We start from the raw sequence: 25,261 nt of genomic DNA on the forward strand, positions 1-25,261 counted from the left end.
TGTTGATTTTCTTTAATGATCACGACAAAAGTAGCAAGTGATTAGCAAACTAAGATTTGATAATTATTATTATCATTATTATTATTATTATTATTATTGTTATTAGTATTAGTAGTAGTAGTAGTAGTACTAGTAGTAGTATTATTTTAAATCATGCATGGAAATGTACAGACAAAAATTGTTGCATCAAGATGCATCTATAATCGGCTTTGACCTCTAAATCGGAATCTAATCGAATCGTGAGGTGCCAAGAGATTCCCACCCCTATTGTTTAGTATAGTCGATTTTTTTGTGTCTGAATGTTGAGCATCTATCATGTAAATAGTTGTATATAACTTTGTAAATTTCAAAAACTTCAGTAGAAATTTAGCACAGCAAATGAATGAAACCCAACAATTTATATTTGCATTCTATGTTACAAAAATGGTTTGTTTAACCTAAATCTAACTATTTCCTACTCCGATTTTATGTTTATTATGTGATTTCAGGTCCAGTGTGTTAATACAGTATGTCAAAATGAAAAAAATTCTGGAAAAAAAATCTGGAATTCTGAGTTGAAATCACCAGTCTCCTTTTCACTTCTGTTGATGTCAGTGTATTTTGTTATATAAATTCACTAAGTCTCTTCTGGGAGGTTGACTGAAGGGGAATGCACTCTAGGTCTTGAAGAGCCTTTCACCAATGCTGCCTCAACCTCCTTGTTCTGTATGTCCAATCGTGTTTCTTAGCGAACCCTCTCCAATTTTAGCTCCATCTAAGCTTTTTTAACTTGGACTGCTTTGGCTTCAGCGTGTGCCTTTGCTGCAGCTATAGTAGCTCTTAATGAAGCTGAAGTATGTTATGAACAACCAGAACGTAATGATCTCGATAAATGGGCTAAACATGACTTGATAGAATGGTCTGTGATAGAGCCACTTTCTTCATCTTGTTGTAGCTTACTATTCTGCACGGTTCTCTTGTGCACTTGCTTTGGCTTTATATTCATCAATGACGACTTACGAGTATGACTGCTGGTCAGTACAGCGTTCAATCAATCTGGGATCCCGCCCATGTCAGTTAAATAAGGAGGAGGATCTATATTAAATAACTTCCAGGGCGTACTAATCTGAAAAATTAAATATCAAAATCAAATGCAGCTCATGAACAGCTTTTTCTAATTCTCTACTTTTGATCTCAGCATAAAATAAAAAAAAGTACAAAAAATAAAGCGTTATTGGTTTTGTTGTATCACGGTCATAAACAATGATGAACTAACACATCATTTTTCTTCATTTTCTGATTTTGGATCCCTAACTGAATTACGTGTAACTTGATGATACCAGACCCATCTCTCATTCCCTTTAAGAGTCAGGTATGCCAAGACCTGGTGCAATGGTTTCTAAAAATCGGTTCTTGTCTTCTCTAAGGGACAGGTGTTTGGACCAAGACTTGGCATTCTGATTAACAGCAGATGGGTGGATAGACAATGTCTTTAATGAGGAAAGTATTCATATGATTATCTGCGGGGATCCTCTAGCAGCAGGAGGATACTTTTCTTATTCCATTAAGAGAGCCAGTGTGCTCTCTTAATCAGTCAGGATTTCATGTTGATTAACGTGTTGTGTCTGTGTTTTTCTTCACATTAAAAAGGTCACACACCGAGTTCAGATTTGTACAGTAAAACTGTTTGGAGTGAAGAAGTCTTCTGCAATGATTTGGACTATTTTGGTGGCCTTTTTTGTGGTGTTTTAGTGCTTTACTATGCTTGTGTGGTTACAGAGGTGCTCTGGTGAAGCTGGGCATAGTTTTCCAGTGGAACGCAGAAACTACCTGTCACAAACACATGGAGTCCATCTAATCAGTAGCACCATTACATATAGCCTGGTCTTCCTTCTGCTTGCTGCCAGATTATTTCGACTACCCTTCCTGGTACATGATCAAACCCTCTCCCATTTGTTCCAGTCTCTCTGTCCTGTCAAGAACTACAACTTTAGTTTTTGCTGCTTAAAAGTGCCATGATATTAGTAAGAGTCATATTACTTAGTGCATAAGAACATTTAAAATGTATGAAACCAGCATTTCTAAACATTAAAACAGAGTGCAATCTGTAGTCTGTGTTGTAAACCCGCCTGAGTAGGCACATTCCACTATCTGAAAAATGGAAGAATGCTGTCTTTAAATAGCAAAAGAAAACTGCTTTATTGACTTTTAAGCAGCTTTTTGTTGGTCTATGCCACAGTTGCTTTCTGCGTAGGCGTGTCATCTGTTAATTCTTGATAATGGACACCTTGTTAAGCATTATCCCTTACTTAAATAATCACAGTTGTAGGTTAGATGTCTGGTGCTGCTGTATGTAATGCTGCTGAGATTTCTAATCCCCCCTAAAGTATGGGAATGAAATTCATTTATTGATTAACCCACATTGTCAGAGGGTTACTCCTCCTCCTTATCCCTCCAAAAGAAAAACAACCCAAAAAATACTATGATATAAATTGTAGGTCATCACCCACCTCTAGCAGTAAATCTGCAAATTCTGCAAATTCAAATTTTGTGTTTGAACAGACCATAGGGGCCATAAATATCCCCTAAACTTGTGAAATATGAATTCCACATGTCTTGCCATTGGTAAGAATGTTACTTCAGTCGGATTTTGGATGCATTAGGGCTGAACTATTTTAAAAAGATCTAATTGAGATTTTTCTGGCAGATATTGTGATTTCGATTTGATTCTCGATTTTCTGCATATCAAGCTTCAGTGCAATATTCACAATGTACAGTATCACTTACAAACATGACAGAAAATTACATCATACTATTGAAACATTAAATGCCATTACTCTAATGCAAAAATGAAAACTAAAGTAAAGAATTGAATTCAAATGTATTTATTAACAAGAAATGTGCATGTACATTCCATAAAGTCCTTGACCAACGGCAGTTATTACAACTAAGAACTAAAAGAGCTACCTTTGACTGTCTTAACTTAAAGTAGTGCAAACAATCCTTAATTGTGCCAAGTTAAAAAAGTTAAATAAAATACAAAACAATTAAAACAAAATGTTAAATAAGTAATAAGAGAAACAAAATTCAACAATTACCAAATGCTCTTGCCCCACAACCTTACACCAAGTAGGTATAGGTCAAGGTCAGTCTTTTATGGCTTAAGGGAGCTAGCTTATCAACATCTATAGCAGCAGTTAAAGTACTTTATTTAACCCTATATTAGAACAAGAACCCTGGACTTGGACTGTCTTTTTACAGTAAGAGAAACTGAAAAAGTACTGGTAATAAAATAATACTCTTACTAAAATAAAATGACCTCTTACCTTCTGAAAGATATGTCAGACATCAAAATAGGTGGTCATTCATTTATGGCTCAGCACCACCCAAATATTGCACATCTATTCTGTAAACAATATAGCATTAAACATTCTAGCAAAAACAGAAAATATCTTTTTTAAACAAAGGCTGGCACCACAAGTTAGGGTGATGTGCAGAATCAACAATAATACTTGCCTTCCTTACATCTCTATATCACTCTTTACAGATTTTTTGTCAAGAAAACCAGCATGTCAACCTTTGATGGTTTTAGACATGAGCGCTGACATGTGACAACATTGCCACTAGCACTAAACAATCTCTCTGATGGCGAACTGGTAGCTGGTATGCATAGGAATTTACGAGCCAGTTTGCTCAGCCATGGAAAGTTAACATGTGCACTCTCCACCAGGTCAGTGGATCTTCCTCTCCATCAATAGTAGGAGTCATCAGGTAGTTGCAGTTCAGGTCCAATGGCATCCTCCAACTGCATAGTGGAAGAAGGAGGAGGGACAGCCTTGCTCTTGAAGAAGCTGCCCAATGACCGCTTTCCCTTCCCTGTGGTGGATGGCCCTGCCTCTGCTGCACCCTGGGGCATGGGATCTGTGGTGCTGACACGAGCCCTCTTTTCCTGCAAAACAGAGATAAGAGCTGTCAGAGTTTTTCAGTCTGATGTGATTTAGAGCAATTTGGCATTTTTTAATGTTTACATAGAATGCCCATCAGTGTAATAAACTTATCACTTGTATTGATGTGGCATTTTGTATTACTAAACTACACAAAGAAACAGGACAAGTTACCTTTCGTGCCACCTGTTCCATTTCAATCTTCACTCTGTCTTTGATGACTGGGACATTCTCTGCACTTATGTAGTCAGTCTTGAATCTAGGATCAAGGAAAGAAGTAATGTCCAGTAACTCCAGTGTGGCTGGGTCACTGTATTTATCTTCAATGTAGACAAGAGCTCTTGATTTGATTTCCTTGGAAAGATCTGTGTCCTCCTCACTTTCAGTCAGGGTTGATGTTTTTAGGAGATCGAGAACTGACTTCAGGTATGACACACTTACATAGGCTTCACCGGACAGGGCATCTGTAAACCCCTGAAGAGGACCAAGGGCATTGTTTATCGATTCAAGGACATCTGTGTCCTGCCAAGTGAGGACCAGGTGACGTGTCTTCTTTGTCTTCAGACAGAACCTGAGACAACGACTTGCTCCGCTCCAACACCCTCCCATAATTTTTTGCCTTGAGCCCCATCTTGTCGGACACTCTTCTATCAGCGAGTGCTCTGGTAAATGTAATTCTTACTGTGCCTTTTGCAGTGCTGTCTTCTTTTTCCAGCTATGAGAGATGACACCAACCATCTGTCTGCAAAGTCCTGTTGCTCGTTTAACTCTTGCATCATCTATAACAGCATTTTCTTGAAAAAAAAAAAAGAAGAACATAAACATTATATGAGAATTACAGGCTGAAAATGTAAGGACAATAATGCAAGAGAACAAAGTAAATCCAAGAAAGCCATATTACAAACAACAGTAAGGAAATCAATGATCAAAAGCACATAACACAGTATTCACTCTGTACTATTGATGATAAATAATGCATCATTATAATATTTAATTATTTAAACTAGGTATTTGTAAGGGCTTCAAAGAAAAATAACATTATGAGAAAAACTATACTGCCTATACTGAAGACAATACGCCCACATATTAAATCCGTATGAATTAATACATTAATAAACTAACACACACTCACACAAACACACTCTACACTTACCAATTGCAAGATGCAGCCTGTGTCCAAAACACTAAAGTTTGGTCCATTGATTAAGTTTCATAGCTTTGATGATGTTTGCTGCATTGTCGGTTGTGATGTACGTCTGGTCCTCTTCTTTCAGACCCCAGCTTGACAGACACTCTCTCAATCCCAGGGCAAGATTCTCTCCGGTGTGGTCAGTGGGAAAGTATGCTGTTTGCAGGCAGCGACTTTTCAGCTCAAAGTTGTCATTTACAAATTGCACAGTCAAACTAAGATACGGCTCGGTCGTTCTGCTTGACCACATATCAGTAGTTGTGGCATAATACTCCACATTTTTCAGCTCTGTTACCACTTTTTCTTTACACTCCGCGTATAGCTGTGGGATGGCAACCTGGCTGAAGTAGGTGCGGGAGGGAATCACATATCTTCTGTCCAGCGTGCGGAGGAGGTTTTTAAATCCGTCTTTGGTGACCGTGTTAACAGACACCATGTCCTTGGCAATGTGGTGTGTTATGGCAATCATTATCTCCCGGTGTCTTCGGCTGCTCTTATCATACGGAGTTATGCTGGCAAAAGATGCTGTTATTGTATTCTGTTTGCTACTATGGGCCTGAGTATCAGTTTTGCTTAACTTTTCACCAGACTTTTTCGTCATGCACTCCTCATGCAAATGCCTGTGGTGATTTTTTAAGTGCCGGTATAAATTGGTTGTGTTTTCGCTGGATGTTGCAACTTTAGTGCGACAGGTTTTGCATAGTACCTGTTTCTGGTGCACGTCTGCAGCCTCAAACCCGAAATACTCCCAAATGACCGACGCGCTGTTTTTCTTGGTGATTAAATCCCCAAACTCCGCTTCTGGTCCAGCTGAAGCCATTTCAGAAATTAAAGAGCAGGTGGAGCAGGCTATACTGATTGGTTAGCGTCACCTGTCCACGAGCAGCATGCTGCTTCTGATTGGTGAGCTTGACAGGATGATAGGGAGATGGATGTATGTGTAGTAGTTGACACAACAGATCCTGGTTCAGTCAGGAGCACTGCAAAAAAACGCGGCTTTGTCTGAAATCGCAATTTCCATCAGAAAAGGATAAATCGTTCAGTCCTAGGATGCATGTTAAAATACCCCCCCAAAAAAAACACCACCTACTCCATCCTTCTAATCCTCAATACAATTGCAAGTGCAAAAGCAGCTTCGTAGTGGTGATTTGAGAATTCTAATTTAATGAAACATGTACATGTGGTTATACAAATGACAGCCATCCCAAAGTGGCAAGAGTATTGGACACATTGTTCAGAGGCTTTCAATGTAATGAACTAACTGGCCGTGCACTCATTCCCAGGGTCCATAAAAATTCATACAGAAGTGCTGTGGTGAGTCAACGACCTCAGAGCCTGTGCTTTTCTACTAGCTCACTCAGGCATGGCATTCCTTCGGCCCCCAGCCTGCTGCTAGCCTGAATAATGCAATTCCAATATCAACTCCAATTCTCCACTCTTACAGCTGTCTGCTTGTTTTCCCATCACCTTCTCTTTTCAGGCTGTGTGGCATATCGCACGATGGAAAACACTGCCTTGCTGACTAAGACCTCTAAGCCATTTAAATATGGAGGAGTAATGCTGGCCCTCCTAAGTTTCAATAGGATGTAGCCCATTTTCTGTACTCTTTGATGAAAGTGATGTGCGATGGTATTTACGAGGAACTTAGAACCGTTGAGTTTCTCAACCTAAGCTCCACTAATCAAGGAAGGGGGGGGGGGAGCTTTGCCTTCTTTTCTCTAAAGTCATCAATCAGCTCCTTGGTTTTGCTGACATTGAACAGCAGATTGTTCACCATGCACCACACTGCAAGATTGTTGATTTCCCCCAGACATGAATTCCCTTCGTTATTTGGTGGTGTCATCGTGTTCTATTGGAGTGCAGTCATACAGGGAGGTACAGTGTAAAGAAGAGGGGCTGAACACGCAGCTGTGAGGGTCTTTGGTGTTGAGTCCAATATTGAATTGTGTGCGAATGTGGTAGAGTTTTACAATTAGCTTCATATGTAGGATTGATTGCTGTGCTGAAATCAACAAACATCATTCTGATGTAGCTGTTCTTATTCTCAACGTGTATGAAGACTGAGCGAAGGGCAGTAGATACGGCACCCTCTGTGGTTGATTCTGAAAGCATACGGGTGAGGGTCCAGGTTGGCAGGGATGTTGTTTTTGTCTTTGATGTGCTGGAGAAACAGGTTCTCAAAAACTTCATCAGTATGGGGTGAGAGCCACAGGGTGGGAGTCATTAAAACTAGACACGGGAGACATTTTAGGTACAGGAACGATGATGACTGTCAGGAAGGAACAGCCTCCTGTGAGGCTGAGTGGTTAAAAATGTCAGAAGGAAAAAAAAATGGCTAGCTGACTGGCAAATGTTTTTAGTACACAGCCAGGTATATTATCTGGACCAGCTGCCTTATATATATTCACTCTCAGCAGGATTTTGCTAAAATCCTGTGATTGCTGTTAAGTCTACTCCCTGGCACCATCAGTAGAGTCTTCTTTGAGGAGATAAAAAAATATTGTAGGGGAGTCACTGACAAAACCCCCCAACAATACACAAAAAAGCATGTGCACATGAAGTGGAATTTATAAAAACACCTCAGGAGTACTGCAGACCATGCATACACATTTTCCAGAGAAAGGCAAATATAATATAGTGTAGTGTAAAGTAAATATACTGTATGTGTGTGATGGAATGTTGTTATAAAACCTTTTAGGGTCATGGGCCTATTTCACTGTGTATACTATAACTTCTTGCAGTTATTCAGGGATTTATAATTAAACAATTAATTGGCAGGGCGCTCCCTTAGAGATAGGGTGAAGAGCTCTGTCACCCGGGAGGAGCTCGGAGTAGAGCCGCTGCTCCTCCACATCGAGAGGAGCCAGCTGAGGTGGCTCGGGCATCTGTTTTGGATGCCCCCGGGACGCCTCCTTCGGGAGGTGTTCCGGGAATGTCCCGCCGGGAGGAGACCCCGGGGAAGACCCAGGACACGCTGGTGTGACTATGTCACTCAGCTGGCCTGGGAACGCCTTGGGATCCTCCCGGAAGAGCTGGAGGCAGTGTCCGGGGAGAGGGAAGTCTGGGTGTCCCTGCTCAGGCAGCTGCCCCCGCGACCCGGCCCCGGATAAGCGGACGATAATGGATGGATGGAATTGTTCTTATGTGACAAAAAGTACTACAGTTCTCTTGATACTTACTTACTATTTAGCTTATCTAGTGCCTATTTAGGTTGCATTAAGCAGAAAAACATGTCCAGTTGATCAGCAATCTGGTGCTCGCTAGCACCAGATTGTAAACCTAGCGTTTGGTAGTGAATGTGAAGTCGCGTTCAAAAGTTTACATGCACTTGTCCAGAAAATGTATATTATTGTGGCCAAATCGGATGGCTCAAATGAACATAGCACAAAAAGTAAGGAAATTAGTGTTTGGTAGATTATTTTTTTGTTGTTACAATGATTCTTTGCAATAAATGTTATACGGTTGGAAAGCCTGTTTATTTCCCTTTTAAATGGTGCCACATTTGTAAGGAACATGCATTTGTGGGATGAACAGCAGAGCTGAGTATGAGCTTATCTGCCAATCAGTTTATTCTGCTATTGACTCTTGTTTCGTGTTGTTTGGTTGATTGGATGATTGAAGTCTGAGGAAACAAGACACACTTGCAATTCAACAATTTATCAGTTTAACAAAGAGGAACCTCAGTGGCGTGTGAAAGAACCATAAATAGCCACAACCTGGCACCTTCTCCTCACGCTAGTAGCACACCTGGTCACACACTGCTGAGGGATGGCATACCATTCTTAAACCAGCATTTGGCGCAAGTCAGCCAAATGCTGTTGTGTTGGTAACTCTGGCACGAACAGCATGCCTAAGCTTATCCCACAAGTGTTCAATGGGGTTGAGGTCAGGACTGCTGGCAGGCCATTCCATTATCTCCAGTTTCAAAATTCTGGAGGTAGTCTCTGAGAAACCCCACTGTGTGGTGGAGTTTGGTCCCAGACTATGGAGATATGGGATTGCCACTGGTTGCAGAATCTCATCTCGATATCTCTCTGCAATGAGAGTGCTTCTAATGATGACAAGGCTCGTTTTGCCCAGGTGCCGCCCCACACCGTCACACTGCCTCCAACAAAAGATGCAACTCTATTGGTGCAGCACTCAGCATAGCATTCTCCCCCTCTTCTCCACACTTTGACCCTACGATTCAACTGCCATAGGCTGAATCTGGACTTATTGTTGAACAAAACGTTCCTCCACATGTTCAGGTCCCGGTGCACATGTTGCCAACACCAGTGCAAACAGGCCTGACGGTGAAGAGCACTCATGGAAGGCCACCTGGCAGCCCTATGAGACCTGATACATATACATACATTATACATTGTATATATATATATATACATATATATATAGTATATAGAGATGGATAGTAGTAGAGCGAGATATAGCGAGATAGAGAGAGCGAGATCGCGTAGCGAAGAGAGGAGCAGAGAGGAGTAAGAGCGATATCTATATATTATATATCTATATATAATATATAATAGATATATAATATATATCTATTATATTAGCTATATATCTATATATAGATATCTATATAGATACACACACACACACACACATCACCACCACACACACCAAAATAATTAATTCATGTATTAAAATTATCTCTGTCTGTATATATAAAATAAAAAAATCTTGTTGGATTAATTGAAGAATAATCGTTTCTTATGGCAGAAGAACATCATTCCAACCTGTGGCCATCAAAATGTTCAACTCCTCGCTCTGAGTGTCAGACACTGACTCTGGATGCTTTGATCTCTCTAATGTGCAATAGTTAAGACAATGAACTTGAACAATGTGCAACAACACATATTTGTTTTTCTTGCTTATGTATAGTTTTTATTGTTATTATTATTATTATTATTATTATCATTATTATTATTTATTCTTTTTTTGCATATTTCTGGGAATTTGAATGGGAGCAGCTGTAATGCAAGTATTTTTTATTCTGATTTTGAGCCAGCAGATTTGGTCACATTTTCAGAAGATCCATGATAAATTTGGACTGGAAGCCAACTTTATGAATGTTTTTTCTCTCTTTCCATCTCAGAAAAATGACAATTGTAGAAACAACTGGTAGTGAAGACTGCCATGATATAACTTTTCTTTACAAGTGTATGTTAACTTTTGATTGCAACTGTATACTAAACTCCAGAATTCTAATAGTGCACCTAAATAAATCCTGAGTTTATTCAAATAGCAATATTTTATACTTGCAGCTATATGAACATCGTTGGATGTGGGACACAAAGAATTTGAATACCTCAAGTGGCAGCTGTAATCCAGTGTGGGACAGCAGTTTGTTAGCCCAGGGTCCAGCGGTGATCACCACACTCTTGGCTCGATAAACACCAGCTGAGGTTGACACTGTCACAACAGGGCCAGGCTTGATATCTGTTACCATCTCATTGTCTCTTATGACCCCACCCAACTTCTGAAATTGTCCCTGGCAAAAGAAATGTCAGAACATGTGTTAGTGAAATCCTCTTGTGGTATATTCTTTTAACCTATATATCACTGAGTGCATCCAAAAAGGTCAAATAAATATATATAAATTAGGGCTGTCAAAGTTAACTTAATAACGCGTTAATAACGCAACATCCTCTTAACGCCGTTAATTTTTTTAACGCGCGATTAACACTAGGTATTAAAACTAAAAAAAAGAAACGCCATGTTTGATTTACGCCCGTCGGTGGCACCTGTAGTCTTGATCCAGAGGGTGGCAGAAGAATAAGGAAGGGAATCAGAAGAAGAAGAAGCAGGGTTGGCGTTCGGGAAGAACATGGTGGACTGAAAAGCGAAAGTGAAAGGAAATGGAGAAAGGACTTATGAACAGCAAATTCACTTTCAAACTGTCAACATGAAATGAGTTACCACTGAAGTACGTTGAGTCTCAAATATCATTTGCAAGCCAAACACATGGCAGATGCAGAGAGCCCACTGCCCCCCCTCGCCAAAAGCTGACATCACCATGTTTTGATCCCATTTAGGGTAAGGGGATATTTTTTGAGCCCTTTATTTTCATGCATGATTTGAAGTGTTGAATAAACATTTTCATAAAGCAAGCATATTTGCCCTTTCTTATGTTGTTAAAAGTATTAAGAACATGAAAAAAATACATTAAGGTACATTTTGAACAGTAAGAAATGTGCCAAAAAAATTGCGATTAATTGCGAGTTAACTATGGACAAAATGCGATTAATCGTGATAAAAAAAAAATAATCGTTTGACAGCCCTAATATACATACAATCAAAATACCCTCAAGTTAAATTGGTGCTTTTTTCTCATCTCATCTAATCTCTGAGATATATGTATGTATACATATATATATATATATATATATATATATATATATATATATATATATATATATATATATATATATATATATATATATACACATACACACACACACACATATATATGTGTTTATATAGCTGTTTCCATAAGAAAATATTCTATCCTCATATACACTGAATGATGAGCTGAATAGTACGTATAATCCCTCACAAGTGGATGTAGCTCCCTCCAGACATCTGCAATTTCCAGTTCTGTCAGTACAGTATTTATATATCAAGTCACATGTATTTTGCTACTTTTCTTTGTACTGGTTGTATCCAGTTTCTGATCCAGTGTATAGTTAAGATCCCCTCCATAAATAAATATCTCTTCTGTTTCTTGAGCAATAACTTCAAATAAATTGTTGAAGAAACACTTAACACTGTCAGGAGGTGCATAAACATTGATGAATGTAACTAGATGATTTTCAATTTTACCCTTGACCAAATTGTATCTCCATTCTTTATTGTTTATTTCCTTTATAGATCTCAAATCTTGTTGCACTTGAAAACAGAACCCCTACCCCCCTTTTAATTCCCTTTTTGTATGAACTATAAAACATATTTTTAAATCCCAATTTTTTTAATTTTTTGTGCTCCTGGTCCGATAGATGTGTTCGCCTGTAAGAAGCTGACCTGTTACTTTTCCATTTTTAATTTTGCTATAACCTTCCCGCTTTTCATTGGGTTATTCAACCCATTCACATTTAGAGGCACCACTTCAAGTTGATTATGCTGCATCTCGTCCTTTCTTTGAGTTTTCTACCTCTCTCCCACTGACACTTACAACACTAACAACCATATGAACTATAACACCAGAACAATCCTTTCGATAAAAAAAGGCCTTTTTGATTGTGCCCATACCCCTATTGGAGGGAGAGGGGAAAGCCCTCCGATAAAGGTGGGGCCCCTCGCTAGAGGTCAATAGGGGTCCTGGTAGGGGTCCCCCTTGTCTTTGAGAATTGACATTACTATATGTTCTCGCTCTACCAGTCCAAATGATACATTTGAGAAGCCTTTGTGCTGGGAGGAAAGCTGTGGTCTTGCATTCAAGCTCTGAATTTAACCAAAAGTGTTTGAAAAAACAGAAATACCATCCCCTTGGATATTGCAATGTCTAAACCATACCTACTTATGAAAACAAGTGAAAATAATCTTTTTTCCCCTGCTCTTTTATCTCTTACAGGCTACTTTAAATTAGCTGGCCTGTACATTACTGTGTCGTACTAGGTACTGGCTCAGGTGTTTTCTTGCGTTTCTGTACCACCTCGGCTGCGTAGTCGTGGTCGAAGAAAAGGGATGTGTTACCGAGTTTAATCCGTTTCTGCCAGGCTTTCCTTAATATCATTTCTTTGGTGTCAAATTGGAGGAAGTTAACAATTATTGACTTCTATGCTGAATTGGCAGGTTGGTCCCCACGGGCAGAGCTAGCACTCTCTGTAGTAGCTCCTCGACAAAGTGGGGAGCCAAGTCCACCTCTGAGCCCTCCGGAACCCCGAATATCCGCACGTTGTTCCTTCTTGACCTTCCTTCGAGGTCGGTTAACTTTTCTTGCAGCTTTCTCTGCTCTCGGAGTGTTGTCATTGGTGCTTCTTTAGCTTCCATGTTGAATGTCTCAAGCTCCTCGATATGCACTTTGGCCTTAGTGAGACTTTTTCTCTTGTCCTGTAGTTTGTCACTGTTTGACTTTAGTTTGATGTTGACCTCTTCTGCGAAGTTGGTGAACTCCTGTTTGAAGCTTGTGTGGAGAGACATTACGTTTTTCATTTCTACTTTAAGTTCACATATTTCTTTGGTAAGGTCCGTCAAATATTTGTATAACGTTGTCGTGTCCCCCAGGGCTTCTTCATCTCCGCCATTTTCCTCAGCTTCACCGCTTGCCTCCAAAATGGGTTTTTGCTTTATATACTGGGATTTCATGTATTTTCGGCTTCTCTGACGGGTTCCCCCGCTCTTTACTCGTTTAATCTATTATTGAATTTGATTTTTCGTTAGTTGGTGGGGATTAATTATCTTCGACTGGTAGGAGCTGCTACTTACGCCACCATTACTCTCGACGCCATCATGTGAGTTTTTGATGTGGCATTGAGTGTTACTGACCAAAGGAGCTAGGATGCTGGCTAGGTGCTTGAATATGTTATAGGTAACTGAGTTGATGCTGCTGCTGATGGGTCTGAGCGGTGCTCCTTCCTTGCGTATCTTGGGGAGGACAGTGTTTCCTCCAGTATTTTCTGAGACTGTGGCACTGGGGTTTGTGTGTGTGTGTGTGTGTGTGTGTGTGTGTGTGTGTACAGTTTGGGTCATCATAATGTAATATTTTTACTTATGTCATAGGCTACTTAGGGAATTTAGGGAATGCTCTCACACAGCCATCATGAACTCCCCTGCATGGGCTTGGAATGAAGATTCATGTTGTAAAGAAATATTTTTATTATTTGTTTTAAGAGAGGAGTTATCCAAGTCAGAGTCCTGCACGGGTGAAAAATAATGTACTGTGTCGGACACAGATGCGGATCGGGTCGGACGCCTGAAGAGGCGGGTCGGGTTTTACGATTGCCATTTTCAAGGCGTCACTTATCATCAGTCATTATTAGCGACACAAATTATAAGCATTTATATTTCATATGAGCTCATTAATGCGTGCTTGTGCCCTCCCAGAACTCCCATTCCCCACGCTGGCTTACTTTCATTTTTAAAAATTGCGTCCGTCCAATTTCCCTTCGGACGTCGGTATCAATTTATACCGGGTTGGCTTGGGTACGAATGTAATTTGTGCTACTGTCGGAAAACGGGTTGGATGCGGTTATAAGTATGGCGGGTTCGGGCGGGTTTGCAAAATAAGACCCGTGCAGGACTCTGCTCTAAGTGACCATTTTAATCCTCTAGCTAATTATCAAGCTAAATATCCAACATGCTAGTTAACGTCAAAGACTGCGGTGGAAGACGACGGTAAAATATTTCCTTTCTCTAACACTAGATTTATTTATGCCTGAATTTTTAAGGTGTGGCGGCTTTTATTTTGCCATGGCGGTGCGCCACAGTCAATTACATGCAGAGATGGACAGAGTACTCAACCCCAGTACTTGAGTAAGAGTACAAATACTACTGGTCAAAATTTACTCCGTTACAACTAAAAGTAGCTCAGTCGACATGTTACTCGAGTAACATGCTTTTAAATTTACTTTAAGTAAAAGTAAGAGTAAAAGTAAGAGTAAATTTCTTATTTTTCACATCAATGAATTACTATATTTTTTTGTAAATGAATTTAAGGACCTTTTAACTCTTGTTTCTGAGAATTAACTCTTTGAAACCACCTGCACTGATGTGCTTGCTTTTAGAACCATAATGTTATATAAAGCCTGCAGAAACACCTATAAAAACAAATCAAATGAATGGGATTACAGGAGGACAGCAGATGTTGCAGATGCAGATGTTTATTAACAATCATTAAAACTGTAACCAAATGAACCTGCACTGTCCAACTAACTCTCTATCATTTAGCTAAGTTGGTAACTGGAACCCCCTCAAAGACCAACGTTGTCCCCAGACCACTGATTGAGAATCACTGCTTTACAAAAAACTACATCTGATGCAGCCATTGTCGCGGTTTTGTGTTGACAAATGCAGTTGAGAGCGTGGCTACTTTGGTGGTATCCTTATGGGGAGGGATGACGTATTTCCGCTTTTAAGTAGATCCCAGTGGAGAGCGTGCACTGTGATAGGTTTCCTTCTTTGACAAACACAACTTGTGTCCAATAGTATTTAGAAAAAAAAAAAAAAAGAGCAGACCTGAGAGTAACGAGTACTTTTCAGCCTTCCTAGAAATTAACTCGAGTAAAAGTAAAAATATTTGTCTTGGAAATGTATTCAAGTAAGAGTAATAAGTACCAAAGAAATCTAATACTCAAGTAAAGTACAAATCCTCTGGATATGTACTTAAGTACAGTACTCAAGTAAATTTACTCCGTTACTGTCCACCACTGATTACATGTAGAGGAAACCCTGGAGACCGTAGATACATGGGATGGCTTCCCCAGGGTACAGTTGGTAATATAATGGCCTGTTAATAGATAGATAGATAGAATTACTTTAATGATCCCAGACTGGGAAATTATTTTGTTACAGCAGCAGTAGTGGCTTTGTCCTTTTCCAGATTTTAGGGACATTCAGTAACCTTCTTTTTGTAGCTAGTGGTAGGATCTCGACTCAGTGTCTCATAGGTGTTAGTATCACTAATCAGTTCAGTGCCATTGGTGTGGTAGTCAGCTGCGTTTAGCACTACAGTACATCTCACCGGCAAGATGGTGATGATCTGGTCTCTCTTGAGTGTTGCCAGGGCCTTGCTCTCCTCAGAAGTGAGGTTGGAGAGGAGTGCTTTTGTATCAGCGAGAGTGGCTGATACCTTAAAGATGTTCTGCCTCTGTGTCTGTATTTATTTCTGATGGCTGACTATGTTGCTGTGATGAGATCTACTACTGGTATATGTTTACTTAAAACCTACCAGGGGCTTTTTCCTATCGGGCTCCTTTCCTCTGGAATAACCTCCCAGCTGACATCAGACAATGCAGGCTCCCTTCTGATGGACCACAGCCCCCTGGGACCATCTACCGTTTCTGGGCTCCTGCTGCCTTGAAATACTGACTGATCTGGATCATCACACCCTGGGCTCTGCTGGATCATTGCTCTCCTCTGCTTCACTATCTCCTCATATCTATATTTCTGTTAATCTTGATCCCTCTCTCTGTCTATTACTAATTATCTTGTGTGGCCTGCCCTCTTCCAGGTCACCATGGTGGACAGGAGGTTGTGTGGCTCGGGCACCACTTGGTGATGCCTCGTCCTGCTTGGTCATCTCCTGGATCCATTCACTTTACATATAACTTGTATCAGACTATCTGTTAATGTAACTTGTAAACTGTGATTTGTTGCTCTTTTCTGTACACGCGACATCCATTGCATGTCTGTCCGTCCTGGAAGAGGGATCCCTCCTCTGTGGCTCTTCCTGAGGTTTCTTCCATTGTTTTTTTGTTTTTTACCCTGTTAAAAGGGTTTTTTTTTCCATGAACATGTGAAGTTTTTCCTCACTTGAACCGAGGGTCTAAGGACAGAGACTGTTGTTCACTGTACAGATTGTAAAGCCGAATGAGGCAATGTGATTGTGATTTTAGGCTATATAAATAAAATTGATTTGATTTGATTTGGTACCAACACACTGAGGAAGAAACTTGTCCATACTAAGGACAAAACACCCAGGCATAAACAAAGTAATATAGTTTATAATGTTAAATGCAGCCAGGACTGTATGGATTTGTACATTGCGGAGACAAAACAACCTCTCCATAAACGAATGGCACAAAACAGGAGGGCTAACCCCTCAGGTCAAGACTCTGCTGTCTACTTACATCTGAAGAATAAAAATCATTCCTTTGAGGACAAAAATTAAACATTTTGTCCAGAGAAGACAGATGGTTTGAAAGAGGAGTAAAGGAATCCATCTATGTCAAACTGGAATGATCATCTTTGAACAGAGGAGGTGGCCTAAGACAGTAGTGAACACACACCTACAAAGCAGTACTGTATTCCCTTCCAAGGCAGCTTAACAACCATTCCCATCTGGGCTCATCTAGCCCTAACAACCCACACAAAGCCTGGTTGGGCCAAGGACCCACAAATGGCCCAAACGACTCTGAAAGTCAAAGCTCACACATCTCCTTAACAACTCTGTATGGACACTCCCACACAGACGTTAAAAGCCTGCAACTCCCCCTCAGTTGGTGTAGGTTAAATGTCTTCAAGAAACTGAAACACATCCAGTGGCCTGCAATATAGCACGTAGACTTACATTAATATGACACAGAACCAAAGTTTGGCTGCAATAAAGTGAAATATATTACATTTTGAAAATGACAAATTCATATATTCATATTGGGTAAAAGAATGGCTTCCTGTTATTAATTAGATTACTATAGCCATTCAGCAACCAAGATTCCTTAGGGTCTCTTGGATGTTCAGGAGAAATTCCAACCTAATCCAGAGAAAATTTTACAAGGAATCACAAAATTGCTTTGTATTCCTTCCTGGGATCTGGAATTGTTTTGTAAATATACACTTACTGTGCTGCCTTCAAGTTAAGCTGATAAATAATTTCAATAAGTTAAAGATCATAAAAGCTTAAAAAGTGGGCTTCATAAGTTAAAAGGTTAGAAACAATTGATTTTTCTGTATTAGTTAATGTTCTGTGCTGCCAGCTACTGGTCACACGTGGATGCAGTCACACACACTCTGCGATACATGCTTGATTTGAGCTCAGGCAGGCAAGACGAACACTGCCCGGTGCATGAATCTGTTGGAGGCTTCTCTGTCACACTTCTGCCTTGGAAATCATGTGTCTGTGAGTAGTATGTGTAGATTACCACTATATTCTTGTATTCTTAAAGTTTTTACATGTTTAGATTTATTTCATCAGGATAGCTAAACATGTGCTCTGTTAATTAGCAGCAGATTTGTTGCTTTGTTCTACAGTTGGCTTGTAACTTGTAGTTATTGTTGTTCTATTGTTAGTTAAGCTATTTTTTTACAAGGTACAGTGTTTGCTTGACATCAATAGAGCATGCGTGTATGATATGCAATTTCTACATGTAAATGGAAAGTCAAAGCAAATGTTGACACAAGTCTTCAGTAAAACCAAGAAAAGTCAAGCCTTGTCTGTTTATTGGAGGACATTTGGATGTTAACTAGCTGTCTAGCTAATGCATAAGTGAACGTGCTGCAAGGGGATTACTCTTACTCTGAATTTGTCTAAGAACAAAAATACAGTATATATTAGGGCTGTCACTTTTTATTCATTTTCGTTTCATTTTCTTCCGCTTTCTCCCTGAGGGTTGCAGGTGATGTTACCGCTTTATACCACCTTTTTCAAGGTGGAGCGGGGGTTACTGGGGCCAAATCCAGTGACTCTATGGGTGAAGGCCAGGGTACTCCCTGGATGAGTCGCCAGCTCATCGCAGGGCCCTTACTGATGGCAGTGGCTGCCACACAAGGTGCCAACTACACATCAGGAGCAATTTTGGGGTTCAGTATCTTGCTCAAGGATACTTCGGCATGTAGCTCAGTCCTGCCCCGGGGAGCCAGGGATTCGAACCAGCGACCCTCCGGTCACTAGTCCTCAGCTCTACTCACTGAGCTACAGCCGCCCACTTGTTATTTGAAATTCGAATATTCGTTCGAAAGTGGGGGGGGGAGTTCGTATTCGAATGTAATGACCCATTCAAAATCAAAATGTACGGTCTATAAGTGCAACACACTGTTTGAAGTAGTTTGCCTTGTGATCCAGCAGGGGGCGCTCTAAATCAGCTTGACCTATTGCACGCCCCACTAACTCTTGACCTATCAATTCAGCTAGTAATATTATGTTGTTTGCTACGAAAATGGAGGACACTAGCGATCAAAGCTGTCCTGCGTGGACAATCGTGACACCAAAGCATCTGAGAAGTGACGTTAGTGTATGGAAGTATTTTGTACAAAGCAGCTGTCTTACTCGAATAACGGGGTTATTCGAATTCATTCGAATAAATTGCGTGTCATTTCAAATTCGTCCAAACTTGATTTTTAAAAAAAGTGACAGCCCTAGTATATATTATTTCCATGACCCTGACGTTTCTGATGTTTTAGCAGTATGTGATTATTCCCTGTAAAATGCCAATACGTTACTGTACATATAGTATGTGAGCAGTAGCTAACTCACTTGGGTGCACAACAAGAATGGCCTTGATTCATGACAACAGCTTCTAGAGCTAACATACTTCATGCTGTATTAACAGTATCAAGGCAGTACCTGTGCAGTCTTGAGGGCACGGTCCGCATACAATACTCCAGCAGTTATGTCCACCACTGCCTCATCACCCTGTGCGAGTTTGACATGAGGGATGTGCTGGCTGAAGTTTTCATGGGTCAGGACCATCAGAGGAACCTTGTTCCTTAGCAGGGTGTTCTTAACCGTGGTGTAATACTGACTGTTCTCTGGTCCCATCACCAGGAGTCCAGTTTGTCTGCAAGGGAGGAGATCAGTTGAGATGAATGTGGCATCGTGGTAAGAAATGGTCAAGACATTTGGGGGTCTTTACAAAACACCAACTGCATAACATTTTCAGTAGTAGTGCAGAAGGAAAACATCAACACACCAAGGGAAATAAGGTCACACAATATAGGTTGGATACAGCCAAACTAAACTATGGTATGTATTGTAGTTGAAAGTCTAACTAGGTTAGCTTGATCTAGTCAGTCTTCACAACATAATAGATGTTAACCACAGACAGGTAGCTAATTATGTTTAGCATCAATTCTCTCCAAACCAGCCAAGCCTCACCTCTGATGGCCTTACCTGCTTTAGCCCTTTCTCCTCTGAAGATGTTCATTAAACTAGTGACGTCTAACCCTGCCACCATCTGTTCCCTGGACCCAATTGCCTCCCCCCCTCTCCAAAACATCTCTCATGACATCCTGCCATTCCTGACCACTCTGATCACAGGCTCCTTTCAAGACAGCTACTGAAAAGCCACTCCTAACGGAACCCACCCTAGACTCAGCTGACATCCGAAACTACAGCACGCCTTGTTTACAATCTTCCCAAATTCTCCCATGTGACTCCCCTCCTCCGTGACCTCCACTGGCTTGCTGTTGCGGCCCGCATCCAATTCAAAACAGTGGTGCTGGCCTTCAAGGGTGCATCAACGGAAATGCACCCGTCTACCTCCAAACACTGGTCAGACCATACGCCCCAGCGAGAGCACAGCTGGCCGGCTGGTACCACCATTACTGAGAGCAAACAAAGCCCGCTCAGCAAAGTCGCGACTCTTCTCTGTTTTGGCACCTCAGTGGTGTAATGGACTTCCGACCAATGTCAGGACAGTGGAATCACTCTCCATCTTGCGCAAAATGGTCAAGAATCATCTGTTCAGACATCACCTCGAACCCACAAAGCATGAGTTGCTCCCAACAACCCCCCTTCAAAAAAAAGTGTATGCACTTGTATGTTCGTATTGTCAGGAAATCTATAGCACTTAAAGTATCTTTGACAAATAGCAGTTACGATCCTCAGATGAGGGCTTGACAATTGTTTCTATATTTCATTTTTACTCTATCAACGGTGATATGTTGTGGTTTCTCACTTGTGACAAATGTACTTATTGTAAGTCGCTTTAGACAAAAGCGTCTGCTAAATGCCCTTAATGTAAATGTAAATTTAAATGTAAAATCCAACCCCATCTCAAGGTTGCCATCAGTGAATAAAACTAGCCCATGCATTTATCATTTAAATGTTAATATACACTATAAAGTTCTTCATGTCTTATACCTTAGATCAACTGTTGATACTCAACATTATTTAACCAATGGAGACCATGTTTTTAGATTAAGACATGGTTTCATCAGGTTGAATGTTCTAAGAAAAGTAAGTAAGTAAGCGAACCTTAAGTTTAGAGGTTCAAAGACAGAACACATTTATTAATGATCTCTTTATCAAAAGTCAATAGACTGAAGTCCTTGTGTTACACAAAGTTCCCCTATGATCATTGTCAAGCCAATGACTTGATGATTACCGGTAGGAATGATGGGTAAACTGTGAAACTATGGCTCAACTATTGTACAGCTACATGTACAACGCCATCAACGACTACTGATGGCAGATGAGAGGTTTGAAGGGTTGTCCAATTTCATGAGTGGAGATTTCAGCCATTACTCCATGTTATGATTGTGTGACAGAGGAAGGAGAAGCCACGCAAGTGTGTGGAGGATCACGAATAAGATACCTCATCTAGTCCAACCTGTCAAACTGGGCGATTGGCGTCAATGGTTCAGCTGGTGAATGTGCACAAATGTTGCCATGCGTGTGGAGAAAATAAAAAAAAGGTTAGTGGGTAGATTTTTAGCTGAGCTCGGTTCCTTTTTAGATGGGTCCATCTGTCCCAGAGACAGCAGCACAGGTGGGAGGCATTGCTCACACAAGCTTCGTCTGAACATTTCTCATCAGAATGCAGACTTTTTTTGCCAGCCCAAGGGCACAGGTGGCCTTCCGATGTGGACCCATCAGTCATGAGCTGTGGACAGGTGCACAAGGGATGGGGAGGCACATTGTTTCTAGGAAACATAACCTGGGTGTGGCTTGGTATAATAAGCTATTACCCTGAGACATGAATAACAAAGCACTGTGTTATTCAGCTCCCTGGTACTTAGAAGAAACAAAGCTGCTTAGAGGTAATACAACTAGGAAAGTTAAAGTGTTGGAAGGTTGCTCACAGTTTGATGCCACAGTCATATATATTAACACACACATTTCTCCCTACTCTGCAAAGGAAAATCAGAGGTTTATTAAGATGAGGGCCCCTGTTCCACATTCAAAGGCATGGAGGGTGTCAACAGATGATTCTTTGATGCTGATGTAATGAGAAATTCATGTATTTATGGCTACCGTAGATTGAACTCCTGCACCTTGACTGTGACACATCTCTTTATTCTGGCAAAGCTTTTACTATATTCCATTAAATTGGTTTTCTCTGTACGCGTTTATGCTGACTGCTTACCTGTACAGTTTGACACCCGTCTCCCTCTCCAGCTGAGCCCACAGCTCGAAGCACTCCCCCATCATGTGGGTGTAAAAGTCTTCATCGTAGGCCCTGCGAATGATTCGGGTCTGGCCATGGGAGCTCCCTCGGGTGTGGGGCAGGATGAACTGGAAAAGATGAACATAATACCACTTGGTTGATATAAATGACCTTTGATTCAAGAATAACATACACCAAATGGCCAAAAGTACCCAAAAGCAAACATTCTAGCTGTCTGTGACAGTACAGACAACGCTTCTAAACATCTTACTAAGAGTCAAATGATTTATTGATTTTAAATCAAATTCATAATCTGAAACAATGCAACTAGCAAATCGCAGAGGCTGCAATTTATTTTGCTGCAGGACGCGTCTCTGACCAACCTTTAAACATGGTCAGTGGTTTAACAAAATCATGCTGTCTTCCTAGTGTAACATGCTCACCAATCAGACATGACCCAAGGTGACTGCGTATACAGCTACCAACAACAACACATGAAACCCAAGTAAAACTTTTGATTTGTCGTGCTGAAAAATGTCTTCCTCTGATCCAGCAGAGACCTTGGAAGATTTAGTAACTAAGAACTTGTACCAGCACTAAAAAAACACCACAGGCACCTATATGACCAGTGTGCAGCAACAAAGTCAGCTGAAACTATTACTCCCTTATTGGAATTTCTTTGTTATTTTTCATCATTATTATATTGAAGTCACAACTTTTGTGATGATAGTGTTTGGAATATGTTACAGGCCAATTGAAAAAATAAAAACAAAAACTTGTTGGCAGTAATTCCTATCTTTATGTTCTCATCCTTTCATTAGAATATAGATCAGTTAATATGTTGATGGTATATCAGTGTGGTAATGCTCATCACATGTTCAAATCTATTACAAAACCCAAAAAATTGCCATCGCAATATAGGTCTGTCTAAACTAAATTCTACACTAAAAAAATAGTTCACTTCCTTTGTCACAATCAAATACATTTTGTATAGTATTCCAATGTTATCTATGCTGTATACTTCCCCTTCACAACTGACATCTCTCAAAAAAATCTCTTTTTTGCCTATTTTACAAGCATTATTAATCTGATTTTTAAAGAGATAGAGGGTTCGGTCAGTGATGCCTGAAGTGCAATTAAAGCTGTGTTGTGCACGAAAAGAAAGCTAAGCTGGCATGTGGTTTATGCTTTTGAGTGTTTAAATATTATGACATATGATAACCCCACAAGCAAGAGGCTGTTTGTGCTGTGAAATAATGAAATTAGTAGGCTGATGGTTAATTTGAGATGTGTAAGCATACATATGAATCTGGAACACTGTCAGTCTGTCTGTCTGATCGATCACTTCCGATCCATTTTAGTGCTATGGACATAGACAATCCTGTCAGTTTCTTAGCCTTCTGCTTTCTGTAGTTTCTTGTAGATCTTTCAGTTGTCCAATGCGGCACAGAAACAACGCTGGAACACCATTATTTTCTAAAATACTGAATGTTGAACCTTAATGAGAAAGGTACAGTACAGTACAGGTGTTGCTCCTTTTTCCTTTGCAAAATAGTTTAGTTTTCCACTTATTTTAGCTAGCTTGAGGGCTTATATTTTGGGGTAAACCGTCACTGAACAGATACATGTCAAGTGCGGCAAGGGGAACATAAGGATGTTATTAAAAGAGGAACCATTTTTGAAAATAAAAAAACTCTCAGAGTGTATAATATAATGGAAATAAAATAGCTTATTTATTATTTTTCTGTGGCCTGGTGCCAAACGACCACTGGTTTAGATCATACATAAGTGTAGTTCATGGTGAAATGAAAGTTACCAAAAGACCATTACATCATGTTACAGTGACAATCCCCTGAAAATCAACATTAGCAAAACTAATGATCTGATGGTGAACTACTGTTGTAAGTGTGTAAGTTCATTGAGAGAGACAAGTAACACAAGACATACTTGTGTTACTTGTGTTTGGCAAACACATCAGATTCTGACAGAACACAATATTTTAGCCATGACAATGCTTAATGCATGCATGCTGCTGCAAAGTAACAAATAATTGTAAATCGCAGCTGCCTCATACACACCTTCAACCCGGTAGCACAGAAGATCTCTACAGTCAGTTTATTCCACACCAAGATCCCCCCCGATGTTCTGCCTTTGCGTATGTTCTTTAAATTTTACAGAGGGCACATGACTTCATTATATCCTGGAGGACAGTGAGTGAGCAAATCACTTAAGCTCAGAGGTAGCAGGGGGAGGGACTGTGGCAGTGGGCTGGGCTACAACTGCAGCATAGCTCCACTGCTGTGGGTGGGGAGGTAGACCAGGGGCAGGTGCTGTTGCATAGTTCTGCTGGAGGTGGTCCAGGGGCAGGTGCTGTTGCATCATTCTTCCACTGTGGGTGGGGAGGTGGTCCAGGGGCTGTTGCATAGTTCTGCCACTGTGGGTGGTGAGGGGGACCAGGGGCAGGTGCTGTTGCATAGCTCCGTTGCTGTAGATGAGGAGGTGGACCATGGGCAGGTGCTGCTGCATAGTTCTGCTGCCGATGCTTTAAAGGGGGATGGTTGGCAGGGACTGAGGAGGGGGAAAGTGGCCTCCTTTGTTTGTGTTTCACAGTGGTGAGGTGGTGGTCATGTGGGGAGTGGGAGGTCCAGGTTGAGCTGTTGTGTCACAGTAGGGGGGATGATCCTGGGGTGGTGATGGAGAAGAGGAGGTCTTGGATGGTCTCTGAAGCTTCTTGTAGAAGAGAGGGTGGAAGGACTACATCCTAGGGCCTTGTCTTTGAGGGTCTTTGCAAAGATCTTCACCTTCTCTTTGTGAAGATGAGTCAATCATATTGGTCCCAGGTGCCAATGGTTGGGTGGAGGGCCAGGTGGATGATGGGTAAGATGGCACATCCTCTTCTGATCTCCATATTGGTGTCATGGATGACATGAGGAGGGATGTCTGTCCTAGGTAGCAGGGTGGAGATTACAATGTCAGGGAATTCCTTACTGGCCTGCTCTGCCATCTTCCTCACTGCCTCAGCAGTGTCTTTTCGAAGGCTGTGTAGGTCATTTTTTCCTGTGTGCATCACTAGGTATTGAGGGCTCCTGATTGTCTCCTTTTTTAACAGCCTCATTGCCTGGCCTGTGGTGCTGCAGTGTTCTGACAGCACTTTTTTTTTTACCAGGAAA

At 40.8% G+C, this 25,261-nt stretch overlaps 2 protein-coding genes across 3 annotated transcripts in view; both read right to left on the minus strand.

Annotated features, from left to right (window-relative positions):
• Positions 1-25,261, minus strand: part of pipox (pipecolic acid oxidase) — a 68,136-nt gene that overhangs the window by 24,241 nt on the left and 18,634 nt on the right. The window contains exons 2-4 of the mRNA XM_030405255.1: positions 22,071-22,219; positions 19,328-19,541; positions 10,418-10,600 (exon numbers count right to left, since the gene is read on the minus strand). Coding sequence (XP_030261115.1) covers positions 10,418-10,600; positions 19,328-19,541; positions 22,071-22,219 — 546 coding nt within the window. The remainder of the gene's footprint in view (positions 1-10,417; positions 10,601-19,327; positions 19,542-22,070; positions 22,220-25,261) is intronic.
• On the minus strand, positions 2,891-7,859 carry LOC115574063 (uncharacterized). Of its 2 annotated transcripts, XM_030405275.1 has the most exons (3): positions 4,365-7,859; positions 4,098-4,182; positions 2,891-3,928 (listed from the first exon to the last, which is right to left on the minus strand). In XM_030405275.1, the coding sequence occupies exons 1-3, from the start codon at positions 4,415-4,417 to the stop codon at positions 3,731-3,733; spliced, it is 336 nt and encodes a 111-aa protein (XP_030261135.1). In that variant the 5' UTR covers positions 4,418-7,859; the 3' UTR covers positions 2,891-3,730. The 2 variants fall into 2 exon arrangements, with proteins under 2 accessions (XP_030261135.1, XP_030261128.1); XM_030405268.1 differs by having other exon boundaries at positions 4,098-7,859.

This window comes from Sparus aurata, chromosome 2 (assembly GCF_900880675.1).
Source record: "Sparus aurata chromosome 2, fSpaAur1.1, whole genome shotgun sequence".
NCBI classification, from domain to species: domain Eukaryota; kingdom Metazoa; phylum Chordata; class Actinopteri; order Spariformes; family Sparidae; genus Sparus; species Sparus aurata.